The sequence below is a fragment of the Bombina bombina genome, chromosome 2 (assembly GCF_027579735.1).
Source record: "Bombina bombina isolate aBomBom1 chromosome 2, aBomBom1.pri, whole genome shotgun sequence".
Taxonomy (NCBI): domain Eukaryota; kingdom Metazoa; phylum Chordata; class Amphibia; order Anura; family Bombinatoridae; genus Bombina; species Bombina bombina.
Genome location: NC_069500.1, coordinates 1,062,498,784 through 1,062,521,190, shown reverse-complemented (window position 1 = coordinate 1,062,521,190; position 22,407 = coordinate 1,062,498,784). Strand labels below are relative to the sequence as shown.

Below are 22,407 nucleotides of genomic sequence, written 5' to 3'. Positions count from 1 at the left end.
CTCTTAACTCCAGAATATTTATTGGGAGGAGTTTCTCCTCCTGAGTCCATAATCCCTGAGCTTTCAGGGAATTCCAGACTGCTCCCCAGCCTAGAAGGCTGGCGTCTGTTGTTACAATCGTCCAATCTGGCCTGCGAAAGGTCATCCCCTTGGACAGATGTGGCCGAGAGAGCCACCATAGAAGAGAATCTCTGGTCTCTTGATCCAGATTTAGTAGGGGGGACAAATCTGAGTAATCCCCGTTCCACTGATTTAGCATGCACAATTGCAGCGGTCTGAGATGCAGGCGCGCAAATGGTACTATGTCCATTGCCGCTACCATTAAGCCGATTACTTCCATGCACTGAGCTACTGACGGGTGTGGAATGGAGTGAAGGACACGGCAAGCATTTAGAAGTTTTAATAACCTGGCCTCTGTCAGGTAAATTTTCATCTCTACAGAATCTATAAGAGTCCCTAGAAAGGGAATTCTTGTAAGTGGTAATAGAGAACTCTTTTCCACGTTCACCTTCCACCCATGCGACCTCAGAAATGCCAGAACTATCTCTGTATGAGACTTGGCAGTTTGAAAACTTGATGCTTGTATCAGAATGTCGTCTAGGTACGGAGTCACCGCTATGCCTCGCGGTCTTAGTACCGCCAGAAGTGATCCTAGAATTTTTGTAAAGATTCTTGGAGCCGTAGCTAATCCGAAGGGAAGAGCTACAAACTGGTAATGCCTGTCTAGGAAGGCAAATCTCAAATACCGGTAATGGTCCTTGTGAATCGGTATGTGAAGGTAGGCATCCTTTAAGTCCACCGTGGTCATGTACTGACACTCTTGGATCATGGGAAGGATGGTTCGAATAGTCTCCATTTTGAATGATGGAACTCTTAGAAATTTGTTTAGGATTTTTAAGTCCAAGATTGGTCTGAAGGTTCCCTCTTTTTTGGGAACCACAAATAGATTTGAATAGAATCCCTGCCCGTGTTCCGTCCGCGGAACTGGGTGGATTACCCCCATTAGTAAGAGGTCTTGTACACAGCGTAGAAACGCCTCTTTCTTTGTTTGGTTTGCTGATAACCTTGAAAGATGAAATCTCCCCTGTGGAGGAGAAGTCTTGAAGTCCAGGAAGTATCCCTGGGATATGATCTCCAATGCCCAGGGATCCTGGACATCTCTTGCCCAAGCCTGGGCGAAGAGAGAAAGTCTGCCCCCCACTAGATCCGTTTCCGGATAGGGGGCCCTCTCTTCATGCTGTCTTGGGGGCAGCAGCAGGTTTCTTGGCCTGCTTGCCCCTGTTCCAGGACTGGTTAACTTTCCAGCCCTGCCTGTAACGAGCCACAGCTCCTTCCTGTTTTGGAGCGGAGGAAGTTGATGCTGCTCCTGCCTTGAAGTTACGAAAGGCACGAAAATTAGACTGTTTGGCCTTTGATTTGGCCCTGTCCTGAGGTAGAGCATGGCCCTTACCTCCCGTAATGTCAGCAATAATTTCTTTCAAACCGGGCCCGAATAAGGTCTGCCCTTTGAAAGGAATATTAAGCAATTTCGATTTAGAAGTCACGTCAGCTGACCAGGATTTAAGCCATAGCGCTCTGCGCACTTGGATGGCGAATCCGGAGTTCTTAGCCGTAAGTTTGGTTAAATGCACAACGGCATCAGAAACAAATGCGTTGGCTAGCTTAAGTGTTTTAAGCTTGTTCATTATTTCATCCAATGGAGCTGAGCGAATGGCCTCTTCCAGAGACTCAAACCAGAATGCTGCCGCAGCAGTGACAGGCGCAATGCATGCAAGGGGCTGTAAAATAAAACCTTGTTGAACAAACATTTTCTTAAGGTAACCCTCTAATTTTTTATCCATTGGATCTGAAAAGGCACAACTATCCTCCACCGGGATAGTGGTACGCTTAGCTAAAGTAGAAACTGCTCCCTCCACCTTAGGGACCGTCTGCCATAAGTCTCGTGTGGTGGCGTCAATAGGAAACATTTTCCTAAATATGGGAGGAGGGGTAAAAGGCACACCAGGTCTATCCCACTCCTTGCTAATAATCTCTGTAAGCCTTTTTGGTATAGGAAATACGTCAGTATACACCGGTACCGCATAGTATTTATCCAACCTACATAATTTCTCTGGAATTGCAACCGTGTTACAATCATTCAGAGCCGCTAATAGCTCCCCTAGCAATGTGCGGAGGTTCTCTAGCTTAAATTTAAAATTGGAAATCTCTGAATCCAGTCTCCCTGGATCAGATCCGTCACCCACAGAATGAAGCTCTCCGTCCTCACGTTCTGCAAACTGTGACGCAGTATCTGACATGGCTCTCATCTCATCCGCGCGCTCTATCCTTAACCCAGAGCTATCGCGCTTGCCTCTTAAATCTGGCAACTTAGATAATACTTCTGTCATAACAGTAGCCATGTCTTGCAAAGTGATTTGTAAGGGCCTCCCTGATGTACTTGGCGCCACAAAATCACGCACCTCCTGAGCGGGAGGCGCAGGTACTGACACGTGAGGAGAGTTAGTCGGCATAACTTCCCCCTCGTCGTCTGGTGATAATTTCTTTACATGTAAAGATTGACTTTTATTTAAAGTAGCATCAATGCAATTAGTACATAAATTTCTATTGGGCTCCACATTGGCCTTTAAACATAGTGAACAAAGAGATTCATCTGAGTCAGACATGTTTAAACAAACTAGCAATGAGACTAGCAAACTTGGAAATACTTTTCAAAATTAATTTACAAACAATATAAAAAACGTTACTGTGCCTTTAAGAAGCACAGAAAAACTGACACAGTTGAAATAACAATGAACAAAAATAGTTATAGCAACCAAATTTTCACAGTAAATGTATTAAGTTAGCAAAGGATTGCACCCACCAGCAAATGGATGATTAACCCCTTAATACCCAAAAACGGATAACAATTATATAATTAACGTTTTTCTCACAGTCAAATACACTGTCACAGGACTACTGTGACTGATTACCTCCCTCAAAATGGATTTTGAAGGCCCCTGAGCTCTCTAGAGACGATCTGGATCATGGAGGATGAAGTAGACAGATTGTGACTGAATTTTTACTGCGCAAAAAAGCGCTAAAATAGGCCCCTCCCACTCATATTACAACAGTGGGGAAGCTCAGAAACTGTTTCTATGCAGAAAACAAAAATGGCCATGTGGTAAAAATCAAGCCCCAATAAGTTTTATCACCAAGTACCTCACAAAAAACGATTAACATGCCAGTAAACGTTTTAAACATACATTTAAAAGTTATGTATTATTATTTACAAGCCTGCTACCAGTCGCTTTTACTGCAGTTAAGGCTCAAACATTATTTCAGTATTTACAGTATTTTCAGAGTCAATTCCATTCCTTAGAAAATACATTCAGTGCACACACACACTCATCAGCCTGATACCAGTCGCTATCGCTGCATTTAAGGCTGAACTTACTTTACAATGGTATCAGCAGTATTTTCTCAGTCAATTCCATTCCTCAGAAAATAAATTACTGCACATACCTCATTTGCAGGGGGGCCCTGCATGCTATTCCCCTTCTCTGAAGTTACCTCACTTTTCCTCAGATGAGAACAGCCAGTGGGTCTTAGTTACGTCTGCTAAGACCATAGAAAAAAACCCAGGCAGATTCTTCTTCTAAAGCTGCCTGAGAATAAACAGCACACTCCGGTGCCATTTAAAAATAACAAACTTTTGATTGTAGAAATAAACTAAGTTAAAAAAACACCACAGATCTCTCACAGCTTCCTATCTAGTTAGGCTGCAAGAGAATGACTGAGTATGACAGGTGAGGGGAGGAGCTATATAGCAAGCTCTGCTGGGTAATTCTCTTGCAGTTTCCTGTTAGGAAGAGAAATATTCCATAAGTAATGGATGACCCGTGGACTGACTACACTTAACAGGAGAAAGACAGTTATACATCTTGAGCTCCTTACTCTTCATATAAACAGGGATATGATTGTGTTTTATTGTGTTTCAGCAGATGATAGGCTTAAAATATATCTGTAATTTAAATTTTTTCCACCTATTAATACTTTTATACATTTGTTAATAGTGGGTTAACCATACTCACTCTTTTTATAAGTAAAAACTAGGTTTGTACTCACCATTAATGTTAAACAACCGGCAACTTTTTAAAGATGTCTCATAACCAACTACTAGATCTTCGATAATCTCCACCTGGAAGAGATAAGTGTTCCTCAGAAAGAGCAAAAAATTTCATTAACTTGAGTATATAAATAAGCAGAAAAAAATACTACAAGATCCCTGCAGAGGAAGAAGAGCAAGAGTGTTCTGCATAAAACATGTTGATTAGAGGATCTATGTTCTGTAAAACAATAACAGCACACAATACCAATGTAAATCATACACTACATAAAGTAACAGTAAACCTTGTCCAAGATGTTACATAATTCTGCACTATGTGCAAAATTATGTAACGTAAGCATAGCCTTTCCTATTAAAAACATTTTTTTTCAAAATATATAACATGGCAGCAAAAACTAAACTTGTCTTGTAAGCAAAGCCAACCTCTTCTGCGCAGCAGTTTTATATATATATATATATATATATATATATATATGTGTGTGTGTGTGTGTGTGTGTGTGTGTGTGTGTGTGTGTGTGTGTGTGTGTGTGTGTGTGTGTGTGTATATATATATATATATATATATATATATATATAACATAATTTATGTAAGAACTTACCTGATAAATTCATTTCTTTCATATTAGCAAGAGCCCATGAGCTAGTGACGTATGGGATATACATTCCTACCAGGAGGGGCAAAGTTTCCCAAACCTCAAAATGCCTATAAATACACCCCTCACCACACCCACAATTCAGTTTAACGAATAGCCAAGAAGTGGGGTGATAAAAAAAAGTGCGAAAGCATATAAAATAAGGAATTGGAATAATTGTGCTTTATACAAAATCATAACCACCACAAAAAAAGGGCGGGCCTCATGGACTCTTGCTAATATGAAAGAAATGAATTTATCAGGTAAGTTCTTACATAAATTATGTTTTCTTTCATGTAATTAGCAAGAGTCCATGAGCTAGTGACGTATGGGATAATGACTACCCAAGATGTGGATCTTTCCACACAAGAGTCACTAGAGAGGGAGGGACAAAATAAAGACAGCCAATTCCTGCTGAAAATAATCCACACCCAAAATAAAGTTTAATGAAAAACATAAGCAGAAGATTCAAACTGAAACCGCTGCCTGAAGTACTTTTCTACCAAAAACTGCTTCAGAAGAAGAAAATACATCAAAATGGTAGAATTTAGTAAAAGTATGCAAAGAGGACCAAGTTGCTGCTTTGCAAATCTGATCAACCGAAGCTTCATTCCTAAACGCCCAGGAAGTAGAAACTGACCTAGTAGAATGAGCTGTAATTCTCTGAGGCGGAGTTTTACCCGACTCAACATAGGCAAGATGAATTAAAGATTTCAACCAAGATGCCAAAGAAATGGCAGAAGCTTTCTGGCCTTTTCTAGAACCGGAAAAGATAACAAATAGACTAGAAGTCTTACGGAAAGATTTAGTAGCTTCAACATAATATTTCAAAGCTCTAACAACATCCAAAGAATGCAACGATTTCTCCTTAGAATTCTTAGGATTAGGACATAATGAAGGAACCACAATTTCTCTACTAATGTTGTTGGAATTCACAACTTTAGGAAAAAATTCAAAAGAAGTTCGCAACACCGCCTTATCCTGATGAAAAATCAGAAAAGTAGACTCACAAGAAAGAGCAGATAATTCAGAAACTCTTCTGGCAGAAGAGATGGCCAAAAGGAACAAAACTTTCCAAGAAAGTAATTTAATGTCCAATGAATGCATAGGTTCAAACGGAGGAGCTTGAAGAGCTCCCAGAACCAAATTCAAACTCCAAGGAGGAGAAATTGACTTAATGACAGGTTTTATACGAACCAAAGCTTGTACAAAACAATGAATATCAGGAAGAATAGCAATCTTTCTGTGAAAAAGAACAGAAAGAGCAGAGATTTGTCCTTTCAAGGAACTTGCGGACAAACCCTTATCTAAACCATCCTGAAGAAACTGTAAAATTCTCGGTATTCTAAAAGAATGCCAAGAAAAATGATGAGAAAGACACCAAGAAATATAAGTCTTCCAGACTCTATAATATATCTCTCTAGATACAGATTTACGAGCCTGTAACATAGTATTAATCACAGAGTCAAAGAAACCTCTTTGACCAAGAATCAAGCGTTCAATCTCCATACCTTTAAATTTAAGGATTTCAGATCCTGATGGAAAAAAGGACCTTGTGACAGAAGGTCTGGTCTTAACGGAAGAGTCCACGGTTGGCAAGAGGCCATCCGGACGAGATCCGCATACCAAAACCTGTGAGGCCATGCCGGAGCTACCAGCAGAACAAACGAGCATTCCTTCAGAATCTTGGAGATTACTCTTGGAAGAAGAACTAGAGGCGGAAAGATATAGGCAGGATGATACTTCCAAGGAAGTGATAATGCATCCACTGCCTCCGCCTGAGGATCCCGGGATCTGGACAGATACCTGGGAAGTTTCTTGTTTAGATGGGACGCCATCAGATCTATTTCTGGAAGTTCCCACATTTGAACAATCTGAAGAAATACCTCTGGGTGAAGAAACCATTCGCCCGGATGCAACGTTTGGCGACTGAGATAATCCGCTTCCCAATTGTCTATACCTGGGATATGAACCGCAGAGATTAGACAGGAGCTGGATTCCGCCCAAACCAAAATTCGAGATACTTCTTTCATAGCCAGAGGACTGTGAGTCCCTCCTTGATGATTGATGTATGCCACAGTTGTGACATTGTCTGTCTGAAAACAAATGAACGATTCTCTCTTCAGAAGAGGCCAAAACTGAAGAGCTCTGAAAATTGCACGGAGTTCCAAAATATTGATCGGTAATCTCACCTCCTGAGATTCCCAAACTCCTTGTGCCGTCAGAGATCCCCACACAGCTCCCCAACCTGTGAGACTTGCATCTGTTGAAATTACAGTCCAGGTCGGAAGCACAAAAGAAGCCCCCTGAATTAAACGATGGTGATCTGTCCACCATGTTAGAGAGTGTCGAACAATCGGTTTTAAAGATATTAATTGAGATATCTTTGTGTAATCCTTGCACCATTGATTCAGCATACAGAGCTGAAGAGGTCGCATGTGAAAACGAGCAAAGGGGATCGCGTCCGATGCAGCAGTCATAAGACCTAGAATTTCCATGCATAAGGCTACCGAAGGGAATGATTGTGACTGAAGGTTTCGACAAGCTGCTATCAATTTTAGACGTCTCTTGTCTGTTAAAGACAGAGTCATGGACACTGAATCCATCTGGAAACCCAGAAAGGTTACCCTTGTCTGAGGAATCAATGAACTCTTTGGTAAATTGATCCTCCAACCATGATCTTGAAGAAACAACACAAGTCGAATCGTATGAGATTCTGCTAAATGTAAAGACTGAGCAAGTACCAAGATATCGTCCAAATAAGGAAATACCACAATACCCTGTTCTCTGATTACAGACAGAAGGGCACCGAGAACCTTTGTAAAAATTCTTGGAGCTGTAGCTAGGCCAAACGGCAGAGCCACAAACTGGTAATGCTTGTCCAGAAAAGAGAATCTCAGGAACTGATAATGATCTGGATGAATCGGAATATGCAGATATGCATCCTGTAAATCTATTGTGGACATATAATTCCCTTGCTGAACAAAAGGCAAGATAGTCCTTACAGTTACCATCTTGAACGTTGGTATCCTTACATAATGATTCAATATTTTTAGATCCAGAACTGGTCTAAAGGAATTCTCCTTCTTTGGTACAATGAAGAGATTTGAATAAAACCCCATCCCCTGTTCCGGAACTGGAACTGGCATAATTACTCCAGTCAACTCTAGATCTGAAACACAATTCAGAAATGCTTGAGCTTTTACTGGATTTACTGGGACACGGGAAAGAAAAAATCTCTTTGCAGGAGGTCTCATCTTGAAACCAATTCTGTACCCTTCTGAAACAATGTTCTGAATCCAAAGATTGTGAACAGAATTGATCCAAATTTCCTTGAAAAAACGTAACCTGCCCCCTACCAGCTGAGCTGGAATGAGGGCCGCACCTTCATGTGGACTTAGAAGCAGGCTTTGCCTTTCTAGCTGGCTTGGATTTATTCCAGACTGGAGATGGTTTCCAAACTGAAACTGCTCCTGAGGATGAAGGATCAGGCTTTTGTTCTTTGTTGAAACGAAAGGAACGAAAACGATTATTAGCCCTGTTTTTACCCTTAGATTTTTTATCCTGTGGTAAAAAGGTTCCTTTCCCACCAGTAACAGTTGAAATAATAGAATCCAACTGAGAACCAAATAATTTGTTACCCTAGAAAGAAATAGAAAGTAGAGTTGATTTAGAAGCCATATCAGCATTCCAAGTTTTAAGCCATAAAGCTCTTCTAGCTAAAATAGCTAGAGACATAAACCTGACATCAACTTTGATAATATCAAAAATGGCATCACAGATAAAATTATTAGCATGCTGAAGAAGAATAATAATATCATGAGAATCATGATGTGTTACTTGTTGCGCTAAAGTTTCCAACCAAAAAGTTGAAGCTGCAGCAACATCAGCCAAAGATATAGCAGGTCTAAGAAGATTACCTGAACACAGATAAGCTTTTCTTAGAAAGGATTCAATTTTCCTATCTAAAGGATCCTTAAACGAAGTACCATCTGACGTAGGAATAGTAGTACGTTTAGCAAGGGTAGAAATAGCCCCATCAACTTTAGGGATTTTGTCCCAAAATTCTAATCTGTCAGACGGCACAGGATATAATTGCTTAAAACGTTTAGAAGGAGTAAATGAATTACCCAATTTATCCCATTCTTTGGAAATTACTGCAGAAATAGCATTAGGAACAGGAAAAACTTCTGGAATAACCACAGGAGCTTTAAATACCTTATCCAAACGTTTAGAATTAGTATCAAGAGGACCAGAATCCTCTATTTCTAAAGCAATTAATACTTCTTAAGTAAAGAACAAATAAATTCCATTTTAAATAAATATGAAGATTTATCAGCATCAACCTCTGAGACAGAATCCTCTGAACCAGAAGAGTCATCAGAATCAGAATGATGATGTTCATTTAAAAATTCATCTGTAGGGAGAGAAGTTTTAAAAGATTTTTTACGTTTATTAGAAGGAGAAATAACAGTAGACTTCCTGTTGGAGGCGGAGCATGCAGGTAGCTGCAGGTAGCTGCAGGTGCTGTGGAAGCTACGCACCTCTGTGTGAGGCCTAATACACCACCAACAGATGCCTTTTTTGCCCTTGGCCACGCATAGGTCTGGGCTACAGGACTTTGGTCCGGCATGGGAAGTTAACGTTTTGCAGCCTAGGAGTGCACGCTGGCTGGTGCACACCATTTCTACATGGGCCTGCAAACATTGGAATGAGACGCTGTCAGATAAGCATTTCTAACGCTCTGCAGAGCTGTATATCTGTGGCTACGAGTCTACCTACTTAATGCACCTGCTACCCAAACTCCGTTTTCTAAAGAACCTCCTGAGCCTACCTGCACAAAGACTGGTTTCTTTATAAACAACACGTTTTGGAGGCAGGTTATACTAAGCCGCTGCCGCAGCACTCACCTGGCAGAGCAGCTGCTACATGCGAGCGGAAGGCTCTTCTTGTCCCCACCAAGCCTGGACCTGCATCACGAAAGACTCCGGTATTGCGAGTACACCAGAGAATACTGGGAGCATGTGAGCGGAGTCCCTCTCCCTGGATGAGAGTTGAGAGTGGCAAGAAGCCCGAATCTGAGCCCCCTGGATGGGCATGCTGCCAAAGTATTAGCTCCTCCCCCATCGTGAGGTACTGGAAGCGTTTCCATACAGCGGACTTGGCTACCGCTTGGCTGGCGCTCTTTTTTCCTTGCAGGCTGTCCCCGGAGCAAAAGAAGAGCGAAGAAGATTGGCTTGGGCGGCTGCATGATTGACTCCCGCTTCAGTGCGGGCAGGCTGGTTTACCGTGCAGGTATTTGCTCATCCGGAGTGCAGCCAGAGTTCTCCTAGCTCTGGCAGGTCGCATCTTATGACGATCGAGTGGGTACAGATCTCAAGGAGGCTCCAGATATCTGCCCCGAGGAACTCCATCTAGGTTTGTCTATCGGTTCTCTGCCGACGGAAAAAAAAAAAAAAAAAAAGGTACTTTAATGCTTGCTCATCATACAGGTTTGTCCGGGTGTCCTGCTGAGTACAGTACATAGTCTCAGCACTTGCTGGATTTATTGTCTGCACTGACACCCTCAATGGACTGTGCAAATTGCTACTGTAATATTGAACTGGGGATGATGGACTGAGATTGGGGCCAATGACACTCAATTTGGGGTTGGTAGGACTGGGATCCATATTTCATCTAAATGTGCATAATATATCTTGCTGGTCCTCCACAGGTCTGTTAATTTTTGAGCATCATAGGTCTAAGCAGAAGGGTTTGTTTCCCCTGGAAGCAAGAGTATGGAGATGAGCACTTATATGAGTAACTTGCTTTGCGGTGTTATCTGAGGCAAAAACATAAGGGGCTGATTTTTACAGATTTTCTTTTGCTGACAGTTAACTCGTGCTAGAGAGTGTTGAGGTTGATTTCTATGCATGGTAGATAAATGATATAAAATGGGCAGTATGCCACACAGGCTTTGATAAATTCATTCTCTCACCGGAAAGCTATTCTTAAGTTAATAGTACTAAATATTAGGGCATTGAAGGATATTCCCTTCAGTTCAACCTTTAACTACAAATTATTGCAAATTTAATTTGGGGCAGGTAATTCCTTGTGGGGTGGCTATATACCAAAAAAATATCTATCTACAATTTTTATATCTCCCTATTCTATATTTATCTGTATAGCTAAAAGTCTTGTATTATGAGGTTTAAATCGACACTGTAACATACACCAGAAGGAGTTTAGAAACTGAGAACAGCGTTTTCAGAAAACATAGTATTCTAGATAAAAATTAAATTTCCAGGGAACTTTGGGAGTGTAAGTGAAATAAAAAACACTATATCACTTGTAGAGCACAGGTTGGGGTTTTTTTTTTTCTTTTTGTTTTGTTTTTTTTCTATATTTTTTTTCTTTTTTTGTACCAATTGTATTACACATATAATATAGAGGGTTGCTACATGAAATTTATCATCTAGTAACAATTGGTTAGAGCACTATAAGTATTTGTTTGAGAATTCAGAGTTGTCTCCCTTATCTTTAAGCTATATAGATAGTAACTGTCAGAGCACAGACAAGTTACAGTCACGTCCTGTCCATGGACAAATACATTAATCCAAAAAGCTCACCCTCCAATATGCCTCCTAAAGCAAGGGACAAAAAAGGGGGCAGCAGGAATCTGGACTCCAGTATAGTCTCCCCACTGGAAAAAAGTATCCCCAATCCCTTTCCCATTAATATGCCAGAATTTGCAGCTGAAGTTGCTAAATTACTTATACCTCAATTCGATATGATCAAGCAGGAGATCAGAAGTGAGATATCAAACCTCACTTTAGAGGTTAGGCAGTTTTCCTCAAGACTTGAGGAAATAGAGAATCGGATCTCGGATCTAGAGGACAGACTTAATGTAACGGATCCTACAATGGACACTCATAGCAAAATCATTTCGTCCTTGCAGGCCAAGGTGGAGGACCTTGAGGACCGATCGAGACGTAATAATCTTAAAGTGATCGGTCTGCCTGAGTCCCCTGAATTTCAAGACTTAATGAATTTTGCCACCATTATACTACCCCAGGCTTTACAGATTCCGGCTCCTGCTGCTCCCTTTTTGATCGAGAGAGTACATAGGATAGGTCAAAGGCGTGAGCACAGTGAGGCCGCACGACCCAGGCCAGTAATCTTTAAGTTCGTGAACTTCCAAGACAAGTTATTATATCTCAAACATTACAGGAAATGTGGCGCTCTCTCCGTAGGCCCCCATAAACTACTAATGTTCCAAGACTTCTCCTCTGAAACACTAACTAAGAGAAGAGATATGTCTTTTTTTTATGGGAGACTACAGAAAGAAAACTACAATATCAGACTGATTTATCCCGCAAAGCTAATAGTACAGAAAGATGGTAATACACACACACTCAATAATGTTATGGAGGCAGAGACCTTCTGTAGGGAAACAGGGATACCATGACCACGTACCGAATTGTATTAAGGATATGCTTTTTGATCTTAGAATTTAAACATTTAATTATTAAGAGATATGTTTTTGATGGCTATATGTTTTTCACAAGTGCAAATAAGAGACATGTCTTTTTTCTATGGGAGACTATGGAGGGAGAACTACGATATTAGATTGATTTACCCCGCAAAGATAATTGTACATAAAGATGGTAATACACACACACTTAATAATGTTATGGAGGCAGAGACTTTCTGTAGGGAATCAGGGGTACCCTGATCACGTATCGAATTATATTAAAGATATGCTTTTTTTTATCTTAGAACTTAATCAGTTAACTAACATGAGATGTTTTTTGGCAGGCTATATGGTTTTCATAAGTGCAATCTATGTTAGCTATAGTAATGGTGGTTTTTTTTTTAAAAAAAAAAATTTCCCTTTTTTTTTTTTTTTTTTTCTCTCCTTCTCTCTCTTCTCCTCTCCTCTCCCTTTCCCTCTCTTCCTCCCTCCGCCCCCTTTTCTGTCTTGACTGTCACCTTCCGGACAGCGGTCCCCAGTTATGTTTTAGAACTTATGGAGCACCTTCTGAGGGTAGGGGCTAGTAAGTTGAATAATATTGATGGCATATAATCTTAAGTTTCTATCATGGAATGTAAATAATATTGATGGCATATAATCTTAAGTTACTATCCTGGAATGTAGGGGGTATTAATTCACCAATTAAAAGAAAAGCTATAATAAAACATTTGGGGAAATTTAACCCCAATATAGTTCTCTTACAGGAACTACATCTTAATAACACCGAAACAACCAAACTTAAATCTAAGTGGGTAGGGGAAGTGGTAGCAGCTCCATTCACTTCAAGGAAGAGGGGGGTCGCAATATTGATAAACCGGAGATTGGATTATCATATAATTAATATGGAGGCTGATCCCGAAGGGAGATTTTTAATACTTGAAATAGGAATTAAGCATATTAGATATATAATTTGCAACATATATGGACCCAATCAAATTGACCATACATTCTGGTCAGCTCTGACCGTAAAGCTCCATAAATTTATTGGATTAAATCTAATTATTGCAGGAGATCTTAACTTGCTAGCTGACCCCCTTTTAGATAGTTCTAATAAAAGAGCTTTAATCAACAGAGGCAGGAAGGTACGCATCTTTCAGAAATTATGTTCGCATCTGGGCCTGGTCGATTTATGGCGGGTACAGAACCCGGACGATAGTACCTATACGTGTGTATCTCATGTCCAGCGTTCATTCTCCCGGCTTGACTATTTTCTGATATCAGAAACAATGCTTGGCCGAAATTGGATCTCTGGAATCGAAGATATAGTTATCTCTGATCATGCTGTTATTATACTAAAGCTTGACACTAGCCAGATGCGGTCGGGAACAAATTATATTTCCTTCCCCAGACATCTATGTAATAACATAAAATTTCAGCAACACGTACGATCGAAGTGGGCAGATTACCAAAATAATAATGGCAATTATATGGATAAAATTGAGACATTCTGGGAAGCTTCCAAGGCCGTCTTACGCGGAGAGATTAAATCTTATACACGCTTCTGGTCAAAACATTGTAGCTCAGTGACTAGACAATTAGCTAATCGCGTTAAGAACGCTTATAGAGCCTATGTCAGTAAACATACCAGAGAAACTTGGGAGGCCTACACTACAGCTAAGACTCTTCGAGACACACACATGAAACAGATTAGTGCCCAGGAAGAAATTAGATTGAAAGCTAGATACGGGGGTTACACGGGCAGATCGGCGAAATTCTTAGCGAGATTAGCGAATTTTTCGCCTAGACAGGCTATCACCGCTATCAAACATGGAGATAAGAGATATACGAACCACCCAGATATTGAAAGAGTGTTCTCTGAATTCTTCCAGACTTTGTATGAACAAGATCCCCTTGATGTAGATAAGAAAGAGGCATTCTGGAGCAAGATCAAAGTACCACGTCTGGCTTTAGAGGCCAGAGACATTATTAACACTCCCATTACGGAGGAGGAAATATCATGGGCAATTAAGAAGGCGAAATCTAACAAGGCTGCCGGCCCGGATGCTCTTCCTATTGAGTACTACAGAATTTTACAACCACAGGTATTACCTATATTGACTAAGTTATTCAATTTTTATTTTTCAGAGAACACTCGATGTTCTTCTCTCTTTGCTTCTGCAAATATTTTGCTGATTCTAAAAAAGGGTAAGGACCCTGAGCAACCCAGCTCCTTTAGACCTATCTCGGTCCTGAACACTGATTATAAACTGTTAGCAGCTATCATAGCCTCACGACTGAAACCCTTTATGGGCGAGCTAATTCATGAGAATCAAACCGGCTTTATGCCTGGACGCAATCCCGTAAAGAATACGAGGAAACTTCTGATTTTGCTCGAATCTTTCTCTAACAAATACAAAATTGCAGAATCTGGCGACAATATAGACAGGGCCATTCTTACGGTTGATGCCGAGAAGGCCTTTGATAGGGTCAGTTGGGATCATCTATTCTTTGCGTTGGAACGTTTTGGGTTTTCAGGATTTTTTACCAACTACATACGCCTGATTTATAGTACCCCCTCCTCTGCGGTGATTATTAATAATACTTCTACACAACGATTTGGTCTATTCAGAGGGACTAGACAGGGTTGTCCGCTTTCACCTTTCCTGTTTAATCTTAGTATAGAACCCTTAGCTATCCGATTACGACAAGAACTAGAAGGGATTACATGGGCGGGGGAGAAACTGGTGCTTCTCCAATACGCAGACGATCTCCTTATATTTATATCTAATCTTAAAGTATCGTTGCCTATCCTACAGAGGATAACCCAAGAGTTTGGGGAAATATCCGGATTTAAGATCAATACCTCAAAATCGGAATTAATGTGGATACATAAACACTTAGTATCACGGGTGAAGCATCCCTTTCAAGAAGTTTCCCAGATTACTTATCTGGGTTTACGTTTATCTAGAAACGTGGAAGATTGGTATAGCCTAAATCATAGGTCTGTGCTGGACTCCTGCAAGAAAAAGCTCGAGGACTGGACTAGGTTACCAATTTCGCTGACCGCTCGTGTGACCCTGATTAAGTCAGTGATTTTTCCAAAACTCCTCTATATATTGCAAAATATTCCGTGGTTTTTACACAAAAGAGATATTACTATATATAATAAAGCTTGCTCCAAATTCCTTTGGAATGGCAAGAGACCACGGATCTCCGTTCTTAAGCTTATGAATTCTAAGTTAGCAGCTGGCTTGGCACTTCCTAACATTCAGACATATAACCTGGTTATTATAGCCAGATTTGCTTTAGATTGGCTAACGGAGAAGGATCAGATTACATCTTTCACTTGGGAATCTAAGGCTGTAGCCCCCTTTAAGTTAAAGGCTCTATTGCATTGCCCCTTACGTCCCTGCCTTCTAATATATTCTACCTAGGCACCTTTAAGAACGTCATTGTAGCCTGGCAAAGACTGTGTACAGAGGTGGGAATCCCGCCTCATGTCTCACAATATTTACCTATAGTGGGCAATCCAGAGTTTAGCCCTGGTATTTATAATCAGATATTTAGAGATTGGGAGTCAAAGGGCCTTCAGACCCTGGGTCAAATTCGAGATACAGAAGGGCAGCCAGTCACATTCCATGAAATTGCGACACGATTTGCTTTAGGGGCGCGAGAATTCTATGCCTATCTTCAAGTTAGGCATCTTCTCTGGGAGCTGAACAGGAAACATGGGAATGAATGGACTCTGGGTGAATTACAGCCCAGGATTATCATCTATGCGGCAGGAATATACGCTATCTCCCCCTTATATTTAGTGCTAAATCAGAAAGCTTCAAATCTGCAAATTAATGAAATGATTGCTAGGTGGTCTACTTTATTTCCAGAAATTGATGAGGAGACTATTGTTGGGAGTTTCAAAATAATCCAGCAGAGCTGGGTCCCGACAACGTGGAGGGAATCACAGATGAAAATTGGGCTGCAGAGATACCTTACACCTGCGGTCCTCTCTAAGTGGTATAAAAGTAAGGTGCCATGCCCCAGATGCTCATCTATAGGGTCGGACCTATTCCATTGTTTATGGAGCTGCCCCAAAATAGGTCAATACTGGGGAAAGATTGCATTCTGGATGATGGTGGTTTTAAAGCTGAATCATAACTTTTCCCCAGTAGAAATCTTCTTTCTGGTGAAGTACCAGGGCATTACTAAGAACTATAGTCTGATAAATACTATTATACTAACAGCACGTAGTCTCATTTTTAAGGCATGGAAAGCATCCTCGGCACCTACTATGGCCCAATTTAAAATGGCCCTCTGCAATCAACTTATAACAGAACAGTATAATATACCATTCCCGCAAGATAAATACCTAGAAGTATTTTTTAAAAAATGGGAACCCTTTGTAAAATCTCTGCCTCCTTTACAACAAAATAAAATAATCAAACCTTTCAGAAATTCAGAGTTTGTTCAGCTTAACATCCTAGGGGGCCGCTTTCCGGAAGAATGGGCAACGGATGCCGAGTGAGATGATTTGGGGGGGGGGGGAGAGAGGGGAGGGAGGATCCTTATTTCTGTTATGAAGTAATGATATAATATAAAAAAATAAAAAATAAAAATTTTTAATTTTATTTTTTTTTTTTTTTTTTTTTTCTCTTTTTCTTTTCTTGTTCTGTATGGTTGTGTTTTGTTTTATTTTGTTATTATGGTTTGTTCTGTTCTTTCTAATGGGGGAGGGATAAAAGGGGGAAACTCCAGAGACAAAGAAAGACTAGATATTGTATAAAGGTTTATCTGGTTACACTACGCATTTCTCTATGTTCACTTTTATAATTATTAGTGCACTATATAAATTTGAATGATGTATAGATACCTTCTCTTTTTTAAAAAAAAAAAAAAAAACTAATCCATATGTTTTTTTTATGCACTATGTATACTCACTGTGACACATGTTTTTATACTTGGTAACCGAAATTGTAATAATCTTCTCTGTCTCTGTCAAATAAATATTTAAATAAAAAAAAAAAAAGAAGGAGAAATAACAGACATAGCCTTCTTTATGGATTCAGAAACAAAATCTCTTATGTTATCAGGAACATTCTGCACCTTAGATGTTGAAGGAACTGCAACAGGCAATGGTACTTTACTAAAGGAAATATTATCTGCTTTAACAAGTTTGTCATGACAATCAATACAAACAACAGCTGGAGGAATAGCTACCAAAAGTTTACAGCAGATACACTTAGCTTTGGTAGATCCAGCACTAGACAGCGATTTTCCTGTAGTATCTTCTGACTCAGATGCAACGTGAGACATCTTGCAATATGTAAGAGAAAAAACAACATATATAAAGCAAAATTGATCAAATTCCTTAAATGACAGTTTCAGGAATGGGAAAAAATGCCAAAGAACAAGCTTCTAGCAACCAGAAGCAATGAAAAATGAGACTTAAATAATGTGGAGACAAGAGCGACGCCCATATTTTTTAGCGCCAAATAAGACGCCCACATTATTTGGCGCCAAAAATGACGCCACATCCGGAACGCCGACATTTTTGGCGCAAAATAACGTCAAAAAATGACGCAACTTCCGGCGACACGTATGACGCCGGAAACGGAAAAAGAATTTTTGCGCCAAAAAAGTCTGCGCCAAGAATGACGCAATAAAATGAAGCATTTTCAGCCCCCGCGAGCCTAACAGCCCACAGGGAAAAAGAGTCAAATTTTTGAAGGTAAGAAAAAATGATTAAATCAAATGCATTATCCCAAATATGAAACTGACTGTCTGAAAAATAAGGAAAGTTGAAGATTCTGAGTCAAGGCAAATAAATGTTTGAATACATATATTTAGAACTTTATAAACAAAGTGCCCAACCATAGCTTAGAGTGTCACAGAAAATAAGATTTACTTACCCCAGGACACTCATCTACATGTTTGTAGAAAGCCAAACCAGTACTGAAACGAGAATCAGCAGAGGTAATGGTATATATAAGAGTATATCGTCGATCTGAAAAGGGAGGTAAGAGATGAATCTCTACGACCGATAACAGAGAACCTATGAAATAGACCCCGTAGAAGGAGATCACTGCATTCAAATAGGCAATACTCTCTTCACATCCCTCTGACATTCACTGCACGCTGAGAGGAAAACCGGGCTCCAACTTGCTGCGGAGCGCATATCAACGTAGAATCTAGCACAAACTTACTTCACCACCTCCATCGGAGGCAAAGTTTGTAAAACTGAATTGTGGGTGTGGTGAGGGGTGTATTTATAGGCATTTTGAGGTTTGGGAAACTTTGCCCCTCCTGGTAGGAATGTATATCCCATACGTCACTAGCTCATGGACTCTTGCTAATTACATGAAAGAAATATATATATACACACACACATATATATATATATATATATATATATATATATACACACATATACACACACACGCCTGAGGAAGGGGATATATTATCCCCGAAACGTCACACGATCACAGTAGAATATGTTTTAAAAAATCCAGCGAGTGCAAGTTTCTTTCTATGCTGTTTACAATTATCTACTAGCACCCTGGTAGATGTTTTCAAGGTGAGAGTGCACATCTCTGCTACGGTGTGTGTGTGTGTATATATATATATATATATATATATATATATATATATATATATATATACACACATACACACACACACATATATATATATATATATATATATATATATATATATATATACATATACACACATAGGTGGCCCTCGTTTAACAACGGTTCAATTTACACAGTTTCAGAATAAACACCTTTTTTTCCAGTCATGTGACTGCTATTGAAAAGCATTGAGAAGCAGTGCATTTATTAAAATAATAGCCAGTAGGTGGAGCTGTCCGCTTTTGTTGCAGCAAAGCCAAGCAAGCTGAAATTAATTAGTTTAACCACACCTGAGCTGTCGAGCAGATTTCAAAGGAACAAGATCTTCCTGTCAATAAATCAGTCCAGATTGGAATGCATAGAAAGAACTGTTTGCAGAAAAATGCAAGTGAAGTTTGTGTTGTGTGATTATTTTATTAGGTTTATAATGCTGTTTAGCAAATGTTTTTGTTCATTTAACTTAGTTTAATTATATATTCTGTGTTGTGTGATTATTTTAGAGAGGGGCCTGGAACCTATCTCCCTCACTTCCATAGACTTACATTATAAACTGGGTTTTAATTCACAACGGTTTCGATTTACAACCATTCTTTCTGGAACCTAACCCCGGCGTAAACTGAGGGCTACCTGTATATATACCTGTATATATATCTTCATTCCACTGGCAAGATTGATAAAATTGTATGTTGTCCATTTATTCCAATAACATCTGTTATTGTTATGTTACATGTTACATGATCACAGATAAAATCTCCAAATGATTACCGTCTTGCTGCTGCCCAGGTTCAGACTCTGTCATATTCCTGTCAAATGTTCCCGCTATTAATCATATTCTGCATTTTAAAATATGCTGCGCATGCCCACATGGCTCAGGGTAACCAACAACTCTGGGATTGTATTGTTCTAGAGCTTAATAGGAAGAGGATACAAATGGATCCAGGTCTGCACCACTGCAGTGAGGAAGGGCTGCCTCTAGTGCTGTTCTGTCCTGTGTATGGTAGTGCAGGCCGTTTATTAGCAAGCTAGGCTACGCTTATGCTAACTTCCTCTCTCACTGCAATGGCACAGCCCAGACTCATTTCACAGCAGTTCCTTGTGACGTCACAGTGGTTCTCAGGCTAGTGGCTGATGTGGGAAGGAGGTGGGAGCCACTGTTAGTACAGCTCTGCAGTCTCCTAGTGACAGTGATACTGTCTATACTTGCGCTGCAAAGAGGAAGCAGCCGAGACTACGGGATGAGAACCATGCTGCACTACTGTTGTCTCGCCACTGCCTCTTATTCTCTGCAGCCGAGTGAGCTCATGGTAGCAAGATGCACACTAAATGTGCCCACTTGCCCCCCCTCCTTGGCGCACGATCGTGCCATTAAACTACATGTAGCACTGTTTTTTCATAGGAAAGGCTATCCTTATATTATATAATGCTGTACAAAGTGCAGCATCATGTAACATCTTGGAAAAAACTTACAGTCCCTTTTAAGATGAGGAAAAAAATTAGGGTTTATTTAAAATGTAGAAAACTTTTCCCCCCTCTAAATTAAAACACAAACACAATTTTAGAACACTAACAATGTTCTTAGAAGGAAACATTCTATATTTTATTGGTTTTCTTCTGCATTAGTCATATAATGCTACTTACCTTCTCTTTATCACCATATAATGACCTTAAGGTGTTGAAGACAGGAGGGCAACCTTTGCTAAAGTTCATCCTTAGATATTTGTCAAGACATTCTCTAAACTTTCCCCCTGAAAGAGATACCATACTGTGTGATTTACACCTTAGTGTGTTACGGTGCCAAACAAACTGACATGCATGAAGTACATATGAAAAGAAAATACAATTTTACACACCAGAAAGAAAACTTAAAGGTAGCCGCCTTGGCAACAGCCCCCTTGGATATTTTGTCCAACTATCTTCATAGATTTTTAGTCTCTCTTCCATGCTGGCTAAAAAAAACACAAGAGATATGTCATTAGCATAAAAAGCTTAAAAAATACAAATGAAAAAGGGGACATTCTTGCTTATATAAAATGCTCTGTTTTGTACAGTTATTAGTAGTATTTCTGTTTTTTTGCTAAGTTTAATTAATTTTCTTGGTATCCTTTGTTGAAGAGCATACGTAGGTAGGCTCAGGAGTGCGTGTTTTGAGTACTTAGAACATTGTTACAAACTCTGCTGCCATGTAATGATCAAGACACATGCATGCTCCTGAGCCTTATTTAGGAATGCTCTTTAACAAAGAATATCAAGAGAATTAAATTAATTTAGTAATAGAAGTAAACTGGAAAGCCTTTGTTTTTTTTAACAAAATTGCAAGCTCTGACTTATGAAAGTTTCATTTTGAATTTTATATTCATTTAGACAACCAACAAGAGTGCTAGACCAGAAGAACACCCGGAAGGGTGAGGTTTTTATTTGCCGTTACTCAGGCTTTGAATAGAGATAACGGGGTACAAAAATAGTGGTTTGTTTCTTCTCGTAGTTAGAGAAAATGAAGTAAGAGAGGATTGTAGAAAATTAGGTCTGTAACAAAACGAATGAGAATTCACATTTAAAGTGAAGGTCCATTTTGATGAATTAGTGCACGGTTTTTAAAAGACCTATAAAACAAGGGGACTTTAATTCATCAAAATTTACATTTTACTGTTTTCTTCAAAAACTTACCTTTTAATCCTGGCAGCCGCTCCAGCGCTTCCTCAGCCCGTCGTAAGCCGTCTTCGCGGATCCAAAATGACGAATTTGGCTTCCTCCAATCACAGAGTTGCATCAGGCCAAGATTCCCCCGGGGGGAAAGCTGTGATTGGAGGAAGCCTGATTCGTCATTTCCGACGTCTGCAGAGACTTCCGACGGCCGGGGGAATCGCTGGAGCGGCATTCAGGATTAAAAGGTACGTTTTTGAAGAAAACGTGTGAAATGTCAATTTTGATGAATTAAAGTGCCCTTGTTTTTAATAGGTTTATTAAAAACCGGGCACTAATTCATCAAAGTGGACCTACACTTTAAGAGGACACAAGAGTCTGGAAAAAGAGTCAGATAACAAAAACAAAACTAGAAAAATAGTAAAATGTTTCTCCCAAGAAGTATGGAAACAGGACCATGTGCATTATTTACAAATTATGGGTTTAAGAGAAAATAAAGAGGGCACTAAATAAGCTAATAGGATCCCAAGCAGTTATTAAAATTTGTGTTAAAAATCTTAAGGAGTGTACATACACCCACTTAATTGTGTGATACATAAAAAAAACATAATTTATGCTTACCTGATAAATGTATTTCTCTTGTGATGTATCGAGTCCACGGATTCATCCTTACTTGTGGGATATTCTCCTCCCCTACAGGAAGTGGCAGAGAGAGCACCCACAGCAGAGCTGCCTATATAGCTCCCCCCTTAGCTCCACCCCCCAGTCATTCGACCGAAGGCTAGGAAGAAAAAGGAGAAACTATAGGGTGCAGTGGTGACTGAAAGTTTAAAAATAAAAATATAAATATATATATATATATATATATATATATATATATATGCCTGTCTTAATAAGCAGGGCGGGCCGTGGACTCGATACATAACAAGAGAAATAAATTTATCAGGT

At 39.8% G+C, this 22,407-nt stretch overlaps 1 protein-coding gene across 1 annotated transcript in view; it reads right to left on the bottom strand.

The window, feature by feature from the left end:
* NAA15 (N-alpha-acetyltransferase 15, NatA auxiliary subunit) overlaps nt 1–22,407 on the bottom strand; it is a 430,544-nt gene that overhangs the window by 309,582 nt on the left and 98,555 nt on the right. The window contains exons 8-10 of the mRNA XM_053703678.1: nt 20,670–20,765; nt 20,458–20,564; nt 4,105–4,177 (exon numbers count right to left, since the gene is read on the bottom strand). Coding sequence (XP_053559653.1) covers nt 4,105–4,177; nt 20,458–20,564; nt 20,670–20,765 — 276 coding nt within the window. The remainder of the gene's footprint in view (nt 1–4,104; nt 4,178–20,457; nt 20,565–20,669; nt 20,766–22,407) is intronic.